Here is a 21,751-nt window from a genome sequence, read left to right as displayed (position 1 = left end):
AAATGTGTACATAAGTCATTAAGATAGAAGTATCAGCACTGAGCACTCCTTATCAATGCAGTCTTTGAAACACCTAAGCTACCTCAAAGTCTTTTAATTTTTTGTTCTTTCAAATAAGGTATAAATAGAACAGCACTTCGAGAAATAAAACTGCTGCAGGAGCTTAGCCATCCAAATATTATTGGAGTAAGTATGAAGTATTTTTTTTTGTTATGTTGTTATCTTGCTGTCAACATAATTGGGTAGTACTTGCTATTTCTAGTTGAGAATTCCCAGAAAAATCTATCTTCTAAAGTTGACAGGAAAAAAATTGACTTGGAAAAGCCATTTTTATATTAGGCCTAACTCATTACATTCTTGTATAAGCTATTTACCTATGGCACCTTTCTCTTCACCCAAGTACTCCATGTATATTAGGATGATATGAAAGAGGCAAATCGCATGGTTCAGTTTCAGGTAAATCTTGATTATGTTAAAGTGGGAAGAAACCATATATATTGCAATAAAAGAATGTAATTTCTAATAGCAATGAACACCTTGGTTTCAAATATTAAGGCCCCTGGTTGTTGGGGACAATATGTTGACATTGTAAAGCACCCGGAGAGTGCTATAAAACATTACGGGGCGGTATATAAGTAAGTCTGAGTGCTATTGCTAAGTGCTATTAATTATGAACCAGTGGGCTGGAGTTTGGTTATTTGCTGAGAAAGCCTTTGCTAACTATTATGCTATATTTGAATAGTTTTCCAAAGGAACTCAAGACACTGAAAACATATTCTTCCGTCAAAAAGAGTTTTGCAAGCTCCAATCTGTAAATCTCTACATATACCCCATGTTACAGTATGACTATGGCCAGGAACTAGTAACAATATGCAACAGTAATGATCAAAATTAAAAGGAAAACAGTTTGGAGTATGATTCAAAGAATAAAGCTTATTATTTAGGGAACACTAAAATCTTTAGGATACTGCTTGTTGCATAATGAGTACTGTAATGTTTCTCTCTTGCCTCTCTTCCTGCTCCAGAATCTAAAAATTAAGGACAGTCCTGAGTACAATCCAGAGCTTAGTTTATAGCTTCGCAATGAAACCTGACTGCAGGAATGTGGTTTTAATCTTTTGCCTTGGTTATTTTACTCAGATAAGTAGGACCTTTTGCAGTTGTAAATGTGCTTAGTTATTTCATGTTTAGATCAACAGAAATCACTCCTATGACCCAGGGCTTTATTGTCTAACATTATCTCACCACTGTGGTCCTGTTATACAACTTATTAATGTTTGCAAGTTAAGCAGGTTAAAGAAAAACAGCTCAACTTCACTGTTGTAATACATAAACTTGACCTCTTACATTGGTTTATTTCTACTAACTTTTTGGCTTGATATAGAATGAATGGAGCTTTTCATCATATTATTGTTTTTGCTATGTGAGATTTAGAAAATTATAACATATTCAAGATGCCAAAGATAAGAGCAAACAGCTGCAAAGGTGGAGCAGAAACATTAACTATGTTTTATTTATTGAAGTATAATGCTAGCGCACATTTTAACATTCCTTTCTATAGTCTTATATTTAAGTTGAGCCAGCATACCAAGAACTCAAAAATGCTGTTTCTAGTTTGTGTATTATTTATTTAAATTTATCCTGCCTTTCAGTATATATATAGTAACAAGGTGGGTTATAGGCAATATTAACAAGCATTAATAAAATCATAGTATATATTTCTAAAACAGTGAGATAATTCTCTTTAAGAATCAAACACCCTTTCAGATTAGTATTCCACTATTAATATTCCCTACATACGGCAGAACGATCACACTATTTGATATCTTTAAGAAGTTGTTAGTGAGGAAAAGATGTTAAGTTTCCTCATTTTTAAAAAAATCCAGTTAGCACTCCTGGACACAGAAGGTAGCTTTGGGGCACTGTAGAAAGGTAAAAATAGCTAGAACAATCACCTGATGGCTTGGCATGCCTCCCAGCTAACTAACACTGGTTGTGAATTGACCAAGCAGGAAGAAGACACCACAGGTTATTTTCCTCAGGATTTCTTTAAACCTGGACCCATTTCCGTTTATGAAACAAGAACTAGAAACATCTAGATATCTTTTTCTTCCAGCTTCTTGATGCATTTGGACATAAATCAAACATCAGTCTAGTGTTTGACTTTATGGAAACTGATCTAGAGGTAAGACTGCTTAAAGCATTTTCTACTGGTTTAACTTTGCGTATAGTGGCAAGTTTCACTCTTTAAGGTAAAGGTAAAGGTTCCCCCGCACATGCATGCTAGTCGTTTCCGACTCTAGGGGCCGGTGCTCATCTCCGTTTCAAAGCCGAAGAGCCAGCGCTTGTCCGAGGACGTCTCCGTGGTCATGTGGCCGGCATGACTAGACGCCAAAGGCGCACAGAACGCTGTTACCTTCCCACCGTAGTGGTTCCTATTTTTCTACTTGCATTTTTACATGCTTTCGAACTGCTAGGTTGTCAGAAGCTGGGACGAGTAACAGGCGCTCACTCTGCTACGCAGCACTCGGGATTTGACCCGCCAAACTGCCGACCTTCTGATCGACAAGCTCAGCGTCCTAACCCACTCTTTATACATACTCAATAATCCTAATCACTCTTTGTGCATAATCAAAGCTCATAGGAAGAAGTCACAAAGTTGCAGGAAGAACTAGATAAAAGAATAGAAAAGTAGAATGTGTCATTTGATTTATTAAATAAGTCTAATGAATTGTTTTATATCTGAAAGTATCTCTCATAAGATTTTTCAGGTATCATTTATTACTTCCTTCAACTTTAACTTCTCCTTGAACCCTTTTGAGGTATCTTATTGCTTTTAAGTCTAAGAAAGTGTGACTGAAGTAATTTACATTCTGTCCCTAATTCCATTTTCTTCTATTAGAGCAGACATGTCAAACTCGTGACGTCACGTGACGTCGCATAACGTATCGGGACAGTTTTGCCATTGCTGGCAATGGGGTGGGCGCAGCTTCCACGTGACGCATCCGGCCCGGGAGCCGGCAGTTTGACACCACTGTATTAGAGGAATAGCAGTTTTTATCCTCTAAGTCAGGGGTCTTCAAACTTGGCCCTTTTATGACTTGTGGACTTCAACTCCCAGAATTCCTCAGCCAGGAGCATTTTCTACTGGTTTAACTTTGCGTATAGTGGCAAGTTTCACTCTTTAAGGTAAAGGTAAAGGTTCCCCCGCACATGCATGCTAGTCGTTTCCGACTCTAGGGGCCGGTGCTCATCTCCGTTTCTGTACATGGCATTATTCTGAAGGCAAGTAAAATAATTGAGTCATACTGCAAAACAACCTATTTGATATAGTCCAAGAAAGTAACAAGTTCATGAAACAGAGGGCTGAAGATATTAGTGCTTTTATCAAAGAGAGTAAATTGCTTAAGGAGTTATTCATTTAAATTAGACCTAAAACATTCTAATGAAGTGTTTTATATAACCTTTTGTCAAATAGAAACTGTGGGTCAGCTTACTCATGTTTGGCAAAGAGCCGTAGAAATCAGTGAGACTAAGTTAAGACAAACTGATGCCCTATGATTTAATAATTCTGAACTTTGTGGGCTCAGTTCATACCATTTACTAAGCCAAAACCAAGTCACATTATGGTTTAATGTAAAGTGAGATACCAACCATTGTAGTTTGTAAACTACAGGGTATAGCTTAGTTATCCTGTGGGAGCACCATCAAGATTTCAAAAAAATATATAATCTTTAGTAGTAAGTAGCCTTGTCACTCGGTAAAGTCCATTAATAATATTATTGAAGAATTCATCTTCTGTAAGTCTGCAGTGAAAAGTATTCATTATTCTGGAAACCTCCATGTTTGCTGTTCCTCACTATTATTGACATGAAACTTTGTACCATCTGCATTGGCCTGTTCTATATTTGAATACAGACCTTTTGTGTAAACTTAGTTATTAAGTGGTTGGAGTTTATAAAATATATTGCTTTACAGGTTATAATAAAGGACACTAGTCTTGTTTTGACACCTTCCCACATCAAAGCATATATGCTGATGACACTTCAGGGATTAGAATATTTACACGAACACTGGATACTTCATAGGGTAAGTAAGCCTAGAGATAAAATGAATGGACCTCCAGCCAACAGTGGTCTTCTTTAAATAGGAGTTGGGGGACTAGAATGATGGAGCTCTTTGTAAATTCCTTGTCTTGTCCTTAATGAAATCTGAAGCATTAATATCTAAATAAAATTTCATTTATTTGTCTAAATAATTTGCAGTCATGTTGCTATTTTTGTCCTAATAGTGAAATATAGAAATGGTGATCTTTCTGAAAGACACCTCTCACAAAGCCAATACTTTCAAATATATCATTTGGATTTATGGTATGTTTTAGTAACTTGCTCAGAATGCCTTCAATGGTGGAAAAACATATTTGTGTTGCCAACATAAAGAGACATAACAGACTGATCATTTGGGTAAAATTATTTGTCTTCACTTTTTATTTGTTTCTAATAGGTTATGGACCTTCACATATCCTTGGAGACAAAAATAAGCATAACGTTTAGGTGTTATTGTTTCTGTTTGGTTGTTTAATCATATACCGTAGTTTCCGGCGTATAAGACTACTTTTTAACCCATGAAAATCTTCTCAAAAGTCAGGGGTCGTCTTATACGCGGGTACTGAAAATTTAGGGACAGGGCTGGCTGGAAAACCTGGAGCGGATCTCCCATTTAGTCTACGCAGGGAAAGCGGGACCAATTGGAGAAGAAGCTGCAGTCTGTGATTTTTTACAGGCTGGGGTCTGGGCGTCTTTTCTTCTAAAGTTGAAGAGCAGCTGTAGTATATCCCAACTTGAGCAGCTGTTGTTGTTGTTAGCTGCGAAGTCGTGTCCGACCCATCGCGACCCTATGGACAACATTCCTCCAGGCCTTCCTGTCCTCTACCATCTTCTGGAGTCCATTTAAGCTCACGCCTACTGCTTCAGTGACTCCATCCAGCCACCTCATTCTCTGTCGTCCCCTTCTTCTATTGCCCTCAATCTTCCCCAGCATTAGGCTCTTCTCCAGGGAGTCCTTCCTTCTCATTAGGTGGCCAAAGTACTTGAGTTTTAGCTTCAGGATCTGGCCTTCTAAAGAGCAGTCAGGATTGATCTCCTCTAGGACTGACCGGTTTGATCGCCTTGCAGTCCAAGGGACTCGCAGGAGTCTTCTCCAGCACCACAGTTCAAAGGCCTCAATTCTTTGGCGCTCAGCCTTTCTTATGGTCCAACTTTCACTACCATACATTGCAACTGGAAAGACCATAGCCTTGACTATACGCACTTTTGTTGACAGGGTGATGTCTCTGCTTTTTAGTGTGCTGTCTAGATTTGCCATGGCTTTCCTCCCCAGGAGCAAGCGTCTTTTAATTTCTTGGCTACAGTCCCCATCTGCAGTGATCTTGGAGCCCAGGAAAATAAAATCTGTCACTACCTCCATTTCTTCCCCATCTATTTGCCAGGAATTGAGAGGGCCAGATGCCATGATCTTGGTTTTCTTAATGTTAAGTTTCAACCCAAGTTTTGCACTCTCCTTCTTCACCTGCAACAAGAGGCTCTTTAGTTCTTCTTCACTTTCTGCCATTAGAGTGGTATCATCTGCGTATCTTAGGTTGTTGATATTTCTTCCGGCAATCTTAATTCCAACTTTTGATTCATCTAGCCCTGCCTTTCTCATGATGTGCTCTGCATATAAGTTAAATAGGCAGGGCGACAGTATACAGCCTTGCCGGACTCCTTTCCCAATTTTGAACCAATCAGTGGTTCCGTGTCCAGTTCTCACTGTTGCTTCTTGACCCGCATATAGGTTTCTCAAGAGACCAATAAGATGGTCTGGTACTCCCATCTCTTTAAGAACTTGCCACAGTTTGTTATCCCAACTTGAAAGGCAGGTGGGGAAGGCAGCAGCCAGAGCAGCGGGCTTAGCTCTAAGGACACATTTGACTCAGGAACTGGGCGGGCGGGCTGGAAAACCTGGAGCGGATCTCCCATTTGGTCTTTTTTTTTAAAAATCCCATTTATATCCTGCCCTTCTCCGAAGACTCAGGGTGGCTTACAATTTAAAGCACAAATCAATGTGCTTAGCAATAGCCTTCATTCTGTGTATATGCCTGTTTATTAGGGCTTTCACCCCCCCCCCCCAAGCAGCATTATTACAAAGTCAGCTTATTGCCCCCAACAATCTGGGTCCTCATTTTACCTACCTTGGAAGGATGGAAAGCTGAGTCAACCTTGAGCCTGGTGGGATGCGAACCTGCACTAATTGCAGGCAGCTTGTGTTACTTAAGGCTCTGCGCAGGGAAAACTTTAGAGTGAATTAGGAAAAGTGAAAAAGTGAATTAGGAAAATAGGGAATGGTTGCTGGAATCAGGGGCTGCCACAAAGAAGAGGGAGTCAAGCTATTCTCCAAAGCACCTGAAAGCAGGACAAGAAGCAACAGATGGAAACTAATCAAGGAGAGAAGCAACCTAGAACTAAGGAGAAACTTCCTGACAGTTAGAACAATTAACCAGTGGAACAACCTGCCTCCAGAAGTGGTGAATGCTCCAACACTGGAAGTTTTTAAGAAGAGACTGGACAGCCATTTGTCTGAAATGGTATAGGGTTTACTGCCTTAGCAGGGGGTTGGACTAGATGACCTCCAAGGTCCCCTCCAACTTCTTCTTCTTCTTCTTCTTCTTCTTCTTCTTCTTCTTCTTCTTCTTCTTCTTCTTCTTCTTCTTCTTCTTCTTCTTCTTCTTCTTCTTCTTCTTTCTTATTATTATAGTTTAATCCACTTGCACTGTTTTATGTTTACATGTTTGATGACAAACAGCCTTATGTTTATAAGTGACAGTTTTCCTACTAAGCACCTGCATGTCATAAGCATTTGAATTAAAATTACCATATTAAAATCAAATCTGATGTTTTTTAATTTTTATTTGGTGTGTGTTGGAAGAGGGGTAGTCTTATACGGCGAGTATAGCCCAAACCCTATAATTTAACAGGAAATGTAGGGGGTCGTCTTATACGCCCAGTTGTCTTATACGCCGGAAAATACGGTATGTGTGTAATTGTAAACATCTTCCTGTAAACCTATTTCTCATTGTACATGTTTTGATAGCTTAACTTATTCCTTTTATGAGTGGTAAAAGTTACTCCTTTTCTAAACATATTTTCATTTGAAAATATACTATCATTTTTCTCAATCTCTCTTTTCAAGGACCTTAAGCCAAATAATTTGTTGCTGGATGAAAATGGAGTTTTAAAACTAGCTGATTTTGGTTTGGCAAAATCTTTTGGAAGTCCAAACAGAGTTTATACACATCAAGTAGTAACAAGGTAAGAAAGAAAATTTCAGTGCACATAAATAAGCTAATCACTTCGTTTGCTTGTCTAGTCACAACTTAGGGAAGGAGGGAAAATTAAATAAGATGGACACTGGGGCAGAATGGATTGGATATCAGACCTGGATTAGGATAAAAAAAGATCTGCTCTGGAGGGTTTTTTTAGTAATGTTTTACTGATATTTTACAATCCAAAAAACTGTGTTAGTAACTAGTGGTTTTTTTCTGGATGTATAGAAGCACAAATAAAAAAGCATTTGAAATTTATAGAAAATACCTTTAATGCTATTTTGTTGTTGTTGTTTTAGGATTTTCTGAATTCTTTTACAGCGTCTTCCTTGAATAAAGACCTTGAACACAGACCTAATGCTATATCTTTTAGTCAGTCAAAGCTAACATTACTGCCAGGAAAAAAAATACATCTGTAAAGATAGCTTCTCATTCCATTGGCAGTTTGCTTGTGATACTGCAAAGCAGTATGGCTGTGACTATCACTTCAATGTCTTATGCTCTTGGTAATCAAAATGTATCCTGAACCGTACCTAAATAAAAAATATTAGATAGTTCATGTTATCTTCTATACAGGCTTCTAATCACCACTCCATAGACTTGGTTAATGTGAAGACGTTTCAAATAATTTTGATTTTTAAAGATGCCGTTAATCCGCTTTGGTCCACAAAATATTATAATGCCAGCAAAGTCAAGAGCCATTTTGGCGTAGTGGTTAAAGGCACCACACTAGAACCTGTAGAATGTGAGTTCTAGCCTCACTTTATGCAAGAAACCAATTAAATGACTTTGGATCAATCATTCACTCTCAATCCTAGGAAGAAGGGAATGGTATATCACTTCCAAATATCTTGCAAAAAAAAGTGACTCCGACAATTACCAGGTGTCAGCACTGACTCAAAGGCATGCACATGCACACACACACACACACACAATCAGAAAAGTAATTTTAATTAGATTTATATAATAAGACAAAATGCACTAATCCAGTAGACGTAATCAAGGTTATGGTTGTTATAAAATTTTGAGTGCAATAATGGCTTTTCTTTCATTCAATGAAATAGCCAAGGATAATAGGATACATAGCACCAACTGGACAAATGAGGAATTTGCTAGTCCAGTGCTAATGAAAAGGAGTGATTTTGCATCATTTTTGACACAGATAAATAATATACACAAGCAGAAGATTCAACATCACATAATACCCAAGTTTATTCTGTATAGATGAGACTAAGCAAGGAAATTAGAAATCTTCATCTCATGCAATTTTGTGTGCTTACAAAGACATGCTGGTTGGAGTGTGATTACAGAGAGGGAGGTGGGGAATGCAGCAATTCTCCCTTCCAACTCAGAAAATGTTAAATATTGCTGGAGTGTCAGGACTGAACTGTATTATAGTTAATAGGGGGGAGGAATCTCTTACTTTGGGGGGAAAGGAAAAAGATGATATATATGTAAAACTTCAGAAGAACAGACACTGAAGATGTTTCTCGTACTTATTTAGTTTAATACTAAAGTAAAAACACTAATTTTCACATTAGCTGAATATAAATACAGTAAATTACATGGTACATTAAAAACAGAGCTTAATTTATAGTATAATATTAAGTATGTTTTCAGATCCTGGGATAGATGAACATTTTAATCATTATTTCCTCTCCATCTCATCATATATAATGATACTGAATTGGAAGGTTTAGATTCCTTCCAGATTAATTTTAAACAGAGATTAAGAACTTTTTATAAATTTAAAATTTTTCATAGGTTTGCTGTTATTGTTGTTCAGTTATTTCACCTTTACATGGGATGTAATTACTTTTTCACATGACTATACTTGGTAGGAAATGGACAACAGTATCCTGGCTTGCAAGATATCTCTGCAATAAATATCCTGGCTTGCAGAAAATAATGTGAGCATGCTAGGAATAAACCTTGTACCTGATTTGATTGTGTTTGTGACATACTGGGTAAAATGCACCAAAAATGACTTGTCCCTAAACTTAGAAAGGTGTTATATGTAGCATGGGTACAACTATGGCTGATAACTAGATTACACCTTCTCTCGTACAAATAATGCTGTGTAAAAGTCTTCAAGGACCAAAGCCATGTTGAGTAGTGATGGTGGTAGTCAATATTTATAAGCACATCTGATTACGCCCATGGCATATGGAAGATTGTGTCTTGAAATGTAAGAAGAATAAATAATACAAAGCATGCATTAATAACTGAAAGAAAGAATAGGTGTATTGTGTTTCAGTGCAAGTAAGAAAAAGAGGATGGATTTAACAAAGGTTGGCTATTCTTGGAGAATGCAGTTAATAATTACATGTAGGATTTAATTACGAATGAAAGACTAAAATATATATCTAAAAGTATGAATTGAAATAATCTAATCTGTTATATGTATGAAAGTAGGAATCCATAGATTCTTGTTATATTATTATAGTGACATATTCCACTGAACAATGATAAAATGAATTTTGTATAAAATCATGCAACATTTTAAATGAATACAAATGAGAAAGAAATTATTTTGTTAAACTATAAAAAAAATGGGAGGACCACAACAGGAAAGTATGGAAAAAACTATTGGTCTATGAGGTAACTTAAAAATGAATTAGAAGGGCAGATGGTGAGAATTAGTTAGAAAACAGTCTGTCTGTTTGGAATATGTGGTTAAACATAAATGTATTCATACACTTGACAAAGAAAGTACAAATCTAAAAATATGATTAATGTGATTGTGTTGAAGTATTGAGAGAATTAGTGAAGAATACAAGGGTGGTGAGTGGTTTTGAATGTGGGAAAGATCATTTTAGGATCTTGGGGGGAAATGGACATGGAAGGATGTTATAGTATGCACAGTCTTATTGCGCTGAGGTAACGCAGGAGTAAGTACAGTAAACAGTAGTTTGTATTCAATGGTGGTTTATATTACAATATCTACAAATATATTAGAAACAAAATACATACACAGGGTGATAATTCAGCAAACTCCAATACACAGCAGGAAACGGACAAGAGAACACAGCAGCAAAAGCCTTCCCTTTTATACTCAGTCTCTTAAAGGGATACACACACCTGCTGAGTCATTCCTATTATTGCATCATCCATCTTATATTGCATTTCATCATTACATAAACTGTTTAGCTATTAAATTATTATCCTGACAAAGGAAATGTAGGAAATAGGGGGAAATAGAAAGCTGATAAAATGAAATGTACCAACTGCTGCATATCTACTTTGCTATGTGAAAATGAGAGCTAATTGTACATCTTTTCCATACAATTATTACTTAACAATAACTTTACTTTCTTCTAACTTTACTTTCAGTCCATGTGTTACTTCAGAATTGGCCATTTTTTATATTAGTAATTACAGTTAGGACTCATTCAGCCTAATGGTGAATTTAAGCTGAATTAAAACCATGAGGTTCTTTAGAAACTGTGTTTCTGAAGATTTGATATTAATGGTATTAATTATCTTGTTCATTACTTTCTCTCCAACTTTTTCGTATTTTTTTCAAGTTAATTTTAAGGTACTTATCTGTAGGGAAGGTCTATACTTAAATAAATATTTTCATCCTTAAACACAAAGTGAGGAAGTTTGTAGTTTCATTCTCCATATAGCTTGATTGTGAAAAGGGTATAAAATGCCTCATACCATGGTAAGCTTTTAAAGATGTACTAGAATATATTACTCGTACATGATTTTTTAAAGATTTGTTAACTGCACCTATATTTTATTGTTTATATTTGATTTCTTATCTGCATTTCTTTATATTGTTTTATACTTGTACTTTGAGAAAAATTGCCAAGTTTGCACTTTGCTTTCCATATGCCTTTTTAGTGAAGAAATACAATGTACTCTGATTGTTAACCTGTTTTACAGGTGGTATCGAGCACCTGAACTATTGTTTGGAGCTAGAATGTATGGAGTGGGTGTGGATATGTGGGCAGTAGGCTGCATCTTGGCTGAATTGCTTCTAAGGGTAAGCATGGGGGACAGGGCTTGACTGAAAATGCTTGACAGATTAAATTTCACTTTTTGCACCATCGTTCAGTCTGACAGTGTTAACAAAGAAGAGAGAACTAGGGAGAGCCTTGACTGAGAGATTTTCTTAGGTTATAGTTCTGTCCCTAACTCGGGTTTCTTTTATCTAACCATTGTCTTGGTTGAGGCTGTTCCTGAAGGTTTTTCCTTCTGCCATAACAAATACAAGTATCTTACTTATTTAGCTATATTTATAGATGAGCCCAACCTAACTGACTGTGTAGAGCACAAAGCAGGGCAGAGCGTCCTCATTACTAAAAGAGAAAATCAGTTGTCATACTCATCAAGGTGGGGGGGGGGAGAGAGAGAGAGAGAGAGAGAGAAAGAGAGAGAGAGAGAGAGACAGAGAGAGAAAGAGAGAGAGAGAGAGAGAGAAGAGGAAACCAAAGCCAGATGAACCCTGCAAATAATTCCAGGCTCCAGCAGCCCATTAAAATAGAGCTGCTTTGAAGGGAAGGGTCAGTCACACTTCAGGGGGTGAGTAGGGGAGGAAGACTACTCTACAATCATTTTTGGTATCTCCGTAAAACCTAAAAATTTCCTTCTGTTTAGGCTTGCTTTTCTTCAATTGATGCTAATAATAGGTGGCGTCTGAGCCACATTGGAGTGGGACACTCTGTTTTTCGTTTTGCCAATCTCTTTCTCATGTCCCTCTTGATGAGGCAGTGAACAGATTGCTTGGAGAAGCCTTTTCTCTGTTCTTCCATCACTTCAGTCATTCCAGGGTTTCTCCCCATCCTAGTCCTCCCTCTCATCTGTATGAAATTAAATCATTCTCCCATCATTGCAAAAAAACCAGAATCTCGCAATGTAGAGAATTTATTGCCATGGCTTGAATTTATTGCTCAGAAACCCTGAGACTTGTAAAGCCAAATGATTAAATATTTTGAATGTCAGCATATTCATCTTACTATAGGTTCCGTTTTTGCCAGGAGATTCTGATCTGGATCAGCTCACCAAGATTTTTGAAACTCTTGGTACGCCAACAGAGGAGCAGTGGCCTGTAAGTTGGTTGGCTGAAGAATTAAATTGTATTTATAGATGGGGGACTATCATTCCATAGTGACTAAGCTTTTCTTCTTATATTGGTTTTCTTTTCTTCCAATAGGGTATGACAAATCTTCCAGATTATGTTACTTTTAAAAGTTTCCCTGGAATGCATTTTCAGCACATCTTCAGTGCTGCTGGTGATGATTTGCTGGAATTACTGCAAGGCTTATTTCGGTTTGATCCTTGTACTAGGTTCACAGCTACTCAGGTATTTAATTTACCCTATAAATTACTGCTAGTGTACTCAGATATTTTTTTTTGTTGGCAAAACTGCCCTATTTTGTTGTAAAAAAAAACCTACATCTTCCATGCCTATTGCACTTTTGGGGCCATTTTCTTGGCAATGAGCTTGTTTCTGATGTTATCGGTGAGTTAATAATACCGTATTTTCCGGCGTATAAGACGACTTTTTAACCCATGAAAATCACCTCAAAAGTTGGGGGGGTCGTCTTATACGCCCAGTCGTCTTATACGCTGGAAAATACAGTATTTCAGTTTGTCTTCTGACAACCAGTTCTCAAGGTACGGGTAAAATGGTAGGAGAAAGGCCAATTTGAATCAGGCTGGTGGCTAAACTATAATTCAGTCACAGCAGGACCTCTTCAGCCAAAGTCTAGGGCCACCAACTCAAGCAATCAGTCAGGTAAAGAAGCTAAGCTGTGGAGAAGAGAGAGAAGGGAGCAAGGTTTGTGTCTTGCTAGTGGGAAGGAGAAGCATGCCTGATCTCTCAGCACTTAGTGGCAAAGCAATTTCTCTCTTGGCTCAAACTGCAAAGAAGAAGAATGGGCACCAAACCAATAACTTCCCTTTCTCTGAGGCCCCACAAGTAGCTAGAGTGCTTGCAACAGAATTTATCATAAGAAGATGCAAGTATCACTGAATTTAGAGACTTATTCCCATATTGTATTTGTAATTGAAAGCATGTGTTTTAAAATCTTGGTTTGGTGTGCTTTTTAATCAACCCTAGCAAAATGTTTCAGACCTTTTTCTTAAACCCCTTCTTGAGAACTCCATATGAACAAATGTTTCCGGATAGATATATCTTTGTTTTATTTTATTTTATTTAAGATTGGGAACATCTAGTTATGTGCTGCAGCTGTTCTTGTGGTCTTCATTTCTTCTCAGATCACACCAAAAGTTTTTCCTGGCATAGATACTTAGAAATGTATTTCAGTCCTATAAGTCCAAACAGAAAAGCCTTGGTGGAGCAGTGGGCTAATGCCTCCTTAAGTAACACCAGCTGCCTGCAATTAGTGCAGGTTCGCGTCCCACCAGGCTCAAGGTTGACTCAGCCTTCCATCCTTCCGAGGTAGGTAAAATGAGGACCCAGATTGTTGGGGGCAATAAGCTGACTTTGTAATAATGCCACTTGGGGGGCCCCGAAAGCCCTAATAAGCAGGCATATACATAGAATGAAGCACATTGATTTGTGCTTTAGATTGTAAGCCGCCCTGAGTCTTCGGAGAAGGGCGGGATATAAATGGGATTAAAAAAAATGAGGTATATAGTTGCAACTGGAATGGGATGTTTAGGCACCAACCCTTGGCTGCATCTCCTTCACCCCCAGCTGCTCGCTTCAGCTGATTTATACCAGCTTTCCTTCTCCCCTGGTCCCCCCACAGCCATTCTCCACAGCCAATGGTCCCCTGACACTCTGGAGTCACCCAGTTGGACAGAAAGCACAGCCCCTTTAAAAAAAACTTGCAGAGCAGCTCTGGCGCTTTTTTTTTTAAAAAAAAAGTGCATTGCACACTGCCCACCCTACAGCCCCTGCGATCGCCCATTGCTAATTGCACACTGCCCCGCAGCACCATTGCTTCTGCCTGCCACCCGGTTGGCTGGGGCTATTTGTTCCCTACAGCAAAATGCCTGGATCAAATGGCGTCTGGGTGAATGGGCAGGGACGGAGGGCCAGGGGGCCATTGGCTGTGGAGAATGGCCGGGGGAGGGCCAGTGGAGGACGAAAACTGGCTGTAAATCAGCTGAGGTGAGAGGGGGCACGGCCAAGGACTGGTGCCTAAAATCCTAGTCCCACTGAGTGTGCAAGCCTTCTCTACAGGCCATTCTCGACTTACAACCATTCATTTAGTGACTGTTCAAAGTTACAATGGCACTGAAAAAAGTGACTTATGACTGTTTTTCACACAACTGTTGCATTATCCCCATGGTCACATGATCAAAACTCAGATGCTTGGCAACTGACTCATATTTCTGACCGTTGCTGTGTCCTAGGGTCATGTGATCACCTTTTAGTTTAGTTTAGTTTAGTTTTATTTGATTTCTATACCGCCCTTCTCCCGAGGGACTCAGGGCGGTTCACAGGGCATATATAAATAGCGGTACAAAAGTTAAAAGAAAATTAAACCAGTGCCCAATTAAAATACAACAATAATAGAATACTAAAAAAAACAATTAAAAACCCATATTCCCCCATCATGCCAGACCAGCTAATTCAAATAAGTGGGTCTTCAGCCCGCGACGGAAGGATCGGAGGTCTGATGCCATCCGGAGCTCAACCGGCAGTTGGTTCCATAATGCCAGAGCACCCACAGAGAAGGCCCTCCCCCTGGGGGCCACCAGTCGACATTCCCTGACCGGAGGCACCCTGAGGAGGCCCTCTCTGTGGGCACGCACAGGGCGGAGGGGAGTTGACGCCGGCAGCAGGTTTTGCAACCTTCTGTCCAGCAAACTCAATGGGGAAGCCAGATTACCTTAACTATGTTACTAACTTAACAACTGCTGTGATTTACTTAACAACTGTGGCAAGAAGGATTTTAAAATAAGGCAAAATTCATTTAACAGCTGCCTTGCTTAGCAACACAAATGCTGGTCTCAATTGTGGTTGTAAGTCGAGGAGTACCTATACTTTATTCAAAGGTACTCCATACCACATCCTTGCAGTCATTCAGCATCCTGTGCCCCCTTAGCTTTTTCAGTCCTCTTTGGATGTTTTTGTTTAGGGGTGAGGAATACAATATTTCGTAAACTTATAGAAATCTGTTCACATCCTCATTGTTTCTTGTTTAAGAGCTGTTGATTGTATAAAGAATAGCACTCAAAGGAGCTTCTGTTTTATTTCATAGCTTATAGGGTCTCCTGCTTGAGCAGGGGGTATCTTAACCCCCTATGAGCCTATATCTATCTATGTGTTGGCACATATCAGTAACCTAACTTATTTATAATTAATTAGCTTACCTACCTATTTCTACTTTCCTGAGAATGATCAGGCTTTGATCTTCTCTGCCTGTTCAGCCCTATATTTTATCAAGATGAAAGTATCAACACAATATTAACAAGTTACCTAGAGATTAGAGCTGATATCCAGTGTATCTGGAAGGCACAAAGTTGCTGGAGGCTAAGTTAGTATGATAAATCTATGTTCCTAGCTGGTCCCAAACAAGTCCAGACTTTTCAAGTCTGACTGCAGCACATGTTGACAACATGTTTTTAAGTGTACCAAAGCTACCAGTATTAACTTGCTACTAAAATTGGACTTCTTACTGCCTTTTTCTTACCTTTACAGTGACACCATTTTCAAATCATGTACCACTTCTCAGTTCTAAATGGAATATATAGAACTGTGGCAATAATCTCTCTTATTACCATTATATTTCTTTCCAACTCATGCAAAAACTCCTTTTAATTAACCAAACAAAAGTTCATACAGCCAAACCTGTTAAATGAAGCTTGTAGAGTGAAAACTAAATAAAGCTTTTATAGAGAAAACTATCGCTTCAAAGATGCAGCTTATTCTGTTCTTTTGCCTTTCAGGCACTGAAACATGAGTATTTTAGTAATCGACCAGCACCAACACCTGGAACTCAATTGCCAAGACCCAACTGTCCTGCAGAAGCTTTGAAAGAGCAACAAAATCCTGTTTCTAATTTAAAAAGGAAAAGGATGGATGGAAAAGATCAAGGTAAAATTATGATCAGTTGTTTCTTAGATTTTGTGTTAATTAATATAATTTATATTGCGCTTTTTCTCCCAGAAATTAATGGTTTTTATATGGAGATCTTATTAAATTTTATTTCTATAAGAGCCCTATAGGTTGTGCTAAGAGAAATGACTGGCCTAAAATCAGGCACTGGGTCTCCATGCTGAACTTAAACCTGAAACTTCTCAGTACTAGTCAGATGCCTTAACTGCTATATCCATGGGCACCCACAAAGAGTTTATGAAGATCATAATTGCAGTTTATTTTCTATGTATGCTCCATATTCCATAAATAGGGACAGAACTTTGATCTTTTCATACACACGTATAAATATGCACAAAGGCATATTTGACTACATCATTCTAATGTTTAAAATAAACATATTGCATTTTGTTCAAAGTAAGGGAAGAGAAAGTGGGTTTGTCATTCCAGGTTTAATAGTTCAATTAGTGTTGCCATTATTTAAAATGTTTTTATTTAAATATTTCTAGACTGCTTTTTGATTTGTATAAGATTATATTAAGAGAAATTTAGCCATTTTGTGCTTGGAATGTGATTCAGTTTTGATGAGTTACAGTTGCAAGAAAAAGTATGTGAACCCTTTGGGATTACGTGGAGTTTTGCATGAATTGGCCATAAAATGCGCTTTAAACATCATGTAAGTCACAACAATAGAAAAACACAGTTTGCTTAAAATAATACTACACAAACATTGGCTGTTGTCATGTTTTAATTGAACATAAGATGGAAACATTCACAGTGCAGGGTGGAAAAAGTATGTGAACCCCTAGCCTAATGACTTCTCCAAGAGCTAATTGGAGCCAGGAGTGAGCCAACCTTGACTCCAACCAGTGTGATGATATTGGATGTGTTGCTGACAGCCGTCCTGCCCTTTAAAAACACACACCTGTTTTGGGTTTACTGGTCTCAAAAATGATGTGAACCATGCCTCGCAGAAAAGAGCTCTCAGAAGACATACGATCAAGAATTGTTGACTTGCATGAAGCTGGAAAGGGTTACAAAAGTATCTCCAAAAGCCTTGATGTTCATGTGTCCACGGTAAGACAGACTGTCTACAAATGGAGAAAGTTTAGCACTGTTGCTACTCTCCCTAGGCGTGGTCGTCCTGTAAAAATGACTGCAAGAGCACAGCGCATAATGCTTAATGAGGTAAAGAAGAATCCTAGAGTGTCAGCTAAAGACCTACAGAAATCTCTGGCACATGCTAACATTTTTGTTGACACATCTACAATAAGGAAAACATTAAACAAGAATGGAGTACATGGGAGGACACCACAGAGGAAGCCATTGCTGTCCAAAAAAAATATTGCAGCACGTTTGAAGTTTGCAAAAGAGCACCTGGATGTTCCACAGCACTACTGGCAAAATATACTGTGGACAGATGAAACCAAAATTGAGTTGTTTGGGAAAAACACACAACACTATGTGTGGAGAAAAAAAGGCGCAGCACAGCAACATCAAAACCTCATCCCCACTGTAAAACATGGCAGAGGGAGCATCATGGTTTGGGGCTGCTTTGCTGCCTCAGGGCCTGGACGGATTGTTGTCATTGATGGGAAAATGAATTCGAGTTTATCAGGACATTTTGCAGGAAAACGTATGACCATCTGTCCGCCAAGTGAAGCTCCGCAGAGGATGAGTGATGCAACAGGACAATGACCCAAAGCATACAAGTAATTCAACAAAACAATGGCTTCAACAGAACAGAATACGCCTTCTGGAGTGGCCCAGAGTCCTGACCTCAACCCGATTGAAATGCTGTGGCATGACCTTAAGAGAGCGATTCACACCAGACATCCCAAGAATATTGCTACACTGAAACAGTTTTGTGCAGAGGAGTGGTCCAAAATTATTCCAGATCATTGTGCAGGTCTGATCTGCAACTACAGGAAACGTTTGGTTGAGGTTATTGCTGCCAAAGGAGGGTCAACCAGTTATTAAGTCCAAAGGTTCACATACTTTTTCCACCCTGCACTGTGAATGTTTCCATCTTAAGTTCAATTAAAACATGACAACAGCTAATGTTTGTGTAGTATTATTTTAAGCAGACTGTGTTTTTTTATTGTTGTGACTTACATGACGTTTAGAGCGCATTTTATTTTTATTTTATTTTTATTTTTATTCCATTTATATCCCGCCCTTCTCCGAAGACTCAGGGCGGCTTACAAGCGTAGCAGTAGCCTTCATTCTATGTATATGCCTGCTTATTAGGGCTTTCGCCCCCCCAAGCGGCATTATTACAAAGTCAGCTTAATTGCCCCCAACAATCCCTCATTTTACCTACCTCGGAAGGATGGAAGGCTGAGTCAACCTTGAGCCTGGTGGGATGCGAACCTGCACTAATTGCAGGCAGCTGGTGTTACTTAAGGAGGCATTAGCCCACTGCTCCACCAAGGCTGGTGGCCAATTCATGCAAAACTCCACGTAATCCCAAAGGGTTCACATACTTTTTCTTGCAACTGTATGTTTCACAAATGGAAAAAATCCAGATAACAGTCCTAAAACTAGAAACTATTCACTGGAATTATTCAAACAGCTATGAATTTTATCACTTTGAAGCAGCCTGTCTTAGACTTCATGAGGGTTCAGATATAAAGCAAGAGAGTATTTGCATTTGTTGAATATAGTCTTTTTTATTTAAAATCAGAAGAGAAATTCTTCATCCCCACAGTTCCCACATTTAGATTGGAAATGGATAGTAAAACCTATTTTTTATATATTCCTAACAACACATAAATATAATAAAATTTTCAGAAGGATCAGGACATATTAATTTGCTGAACTGATATGCAAAAATATGTTATGTGTATATTTTCCACCCAGGGTTACCCAAAAAACTGGTTTTTTGACAGCTATGGAAATGAGGATCTTGAACATTTCTGCTGCTATGATATCTGAAAAGACCAAATGTGACAACTGGGAGATGTCAATTAAAAATGGGTGAAAGCTATGTTTGTAAATGTTTGTAATATGTATGTAGTATTTCAGTACATAATAACCATGTATTTTATTGCCTTTTTAAAAAATAAAAAATACAAATACAAAAAAATGATTTGGTGAGTAAAATGTTTTAAGTGTGAATACATGAACAGTCAGCTGAATGAACTGGAAAATTATAAATTGCAAATGCAAAGAATAGAAATGAAACTTTTTTTCCAAATATCCTTGTTAGGCAGAGAGAAGGCCAAAATATTTTTGTTCTGAAAATATGCTTCAGTATATAGGATAAAGCTGCTTGCTTCTTGAGAAACCAGATTACCAAGCAGAAACTCAGATACTTTGAAGACATGATGTTCAGCAGATGTTGAATTAAAAAGTATGTTAGACTAAAAGAATGGATTGAAATAAAGACATATAACAATGGATAACATAGATGAACTAAATCAGAGATTACTGTAATGTCCCTGGAAAAAACTGTGGACTTGTTTATCCCATAATAATTTTATGCTTCCCATTCAAGAGAAAGAACAAAAACTCTTATAGTGGCAATAGGTGCATATATCATCTTCAAGCATTCCTAAAGGCCAGCAGATTCAGGAATTTACAATGTGGGGTGGGGGGAGAGGTTATTCCATGGGTTCTGAGGAAAGAAGAGCATGGTAATTGGAGGTAGATGGTTCCACAAACATCCTGAAGTTATTAATGATGTTAGGGGAGGATACTAACTGCAGCTTCTGAGTAGTTTGCAAGGGCTGTCCCAGGTAGAGTACAATGCAGTAGTATATGTGAGAAGTAAGACATGAGTGATTGAATAGCAATCCCAAATTCAGGAATGTGAATAGTTGGGACATAACTTCTGATCACCTTTTGCAACCTTCTGATAAGCAATGTCAATGGGGAAGCCAGATTCACTTAACAACGGTAATACTAACTTAACTGCAATGATTTTCTTAACAACTGTGGCAAGAAAGGTCATAAAATGGATCAAAACTGAGGATTTTTTAATTTTTTAACTTATTGTAATTGGGTTTTTAATCAGAGTTATAGGGGTTTTAGATTTTAATTAAGGATAATTTAATCTATTTCAATTGTTATTAATTTTTGTATTGTAATGTTGTTTTAATTGCCTTGTGAACCGCCCTGGGTCCTACGGGAGAAGGGCGGTATATAAGTTTAATAAATGAATAAAATAATAAAACTCAATTGTCTCGTTTAGCAACAGAAATTTGGTACTCAATTGTGGTTGTAAGTTGAGGAATATCTGTATTACTCCTGTAAATCCCTGCATTTATTTTTAAACCATTCTAATAATGTAAAATTCTAATATTTCTGCATTCATATATTTCTTACTTGTTGTCTAGTCTGAACTGAATGCTAGTTTCCCCTCTAATAGGAACTTCTGGTACATTTCTTAAGTCTATAATATGCTTTTATACGGTGACACGGTGGCTCAGTGGGTTAGGATGCTGAGCTTGTCGATCAGAAGGTCGGCAGTTTGGCGGGTCGAATCCCGAGTGCCGCGTAACAGAGTGAGCGCCCGTTACTCGTCCCAGCTTCTGCCAACCTAGCAGTTCGAAAGCACGTAAAAATGCAAGTAGAAAAATAGGGACCACTCCAGTGGGAAGGTAACAGCATTCCGTGCGCCTTTGGCGTCTAGTCATGCCGGCCACATGACCACAGAGACGTCCTTGGACAAGTGCTGGCTCTTCGGCTTTGAAATAGAGATGAGCACCGGCCCCTAGAGTCGGAAACGACTAGCACACATGTGCGGGGGAACCTTTACCTTTTACCTTATGCTTTTATAGTTACTCTTTAGAGCATTGTTTTTCAAACTTGGCAACGGGGCTGGTTGGGAAATTCTGGGAGAATTCTTAAAAGTTGCGAAGTTTGAAAAACACTGTGTTAGAGCAGAAGCACCCAACCTTTTGGGCACCAGGGACCAGTTCCTTGGAGAGAGGTTTTTCCGTGGACCAGAGGGTTCATGGTTTTGTATGATGCCTGCATCTCGCAGATGGGGCTTAGCTTATTTGTGCGGACCAGTTGCTGGCATGCCGCAGCCCGGTACTGGTCCATGGACCGGGGGTTGGGGACCCCTGCTTTAGAGTAACAAACTATAGAGTTACCATGTCTTCAGTGTGCTCCTGCCCCCTCTCAAAAGTTCTAAATGATTATGTTCCACAGTTTCATGTACTTTTTGAACAGCATGTGGGCTTCCATAGCCAACAACTGAGGTGTCAAACAGGATGAGTTCATATTCTGAGTGAGTCCCAATAAGAAGAACCAAAAACACCGCCAAATATTTATTGCTCCTAAAGCCTAATTCACCAAGGCAATGTTCTAGTACGGTGTTTTTCTATCTTAACAATTTTAACATCTGTATTTTTCAATTC

The 21,751-nt window shown here is 38.5% G+C and overlaps 1 protein-coding gene across 2 annotated transcripts in view; it reads left to right on the top strand.

Moving 5' to 3' along the window:
* Positions 1–20,555, top strand: part of CDK7 (cyclin dependent kinase 7) — a 41,996-nt gene extending 21,441 nt beyond the window's left edge. The window contains exons 6-14 of one of the 2 annotated variants that reach the window (XM_083353806.1): positions 119–186; positions 2,117–2,185; positions 3,979–4,089; positions 7,228–7,346; positions 11,252–11,351; positions 12,330–12,416; positions 12,522–12,671; positions 16,235–16,382; positions 19,245–20,555. In XM_083353806.1, coding sequence (XP_083209932.1) covers positions 119–186; positions 2,117–2,185; positions 3,979–4,089; positions 7,228–7,346; positions 11,252–11,351; positions 12,330–12,416; positions 12,522–12,671; positions 16,235–16,382; positions 19,245–19,270 — 878 coding nt within the window. In that variant the 3' untranslated portion in view covers positions 19,271–20,555. The remainder of the gene's footprint in view (positions 1–118; positions 187–2,116; positions 2,186–3,978; positions 4,090–7,227; positions 7,347–11,251; positions 11,352–12,329; positions 12,417–12,521; positions 12,672–16,234; positions 16,383–19,244) is intronic. The other variant, XM_083353805.1, reaches the window with a different exon arrangement.
* Positions 20,556–21,751: the final 1,196 nt, after the last annotated feature.

The sequence above is a fragment of the Vipera ursinii genome, assembly GCF_947247035.1.
Source record: "Vipera ursinii genome assembly, chromosome: 2".
Taxonomy (NCBI): Eukaryota; Metazoa; Chordata; class Lepidosauria; order Squamata; family Viperidae; genus Vipera; species Vipera ursinii.
Note: the sequence above shows the minus strand (reverse complement) of the source record. Positions and strands in the feature narration are given on the sequence as shown.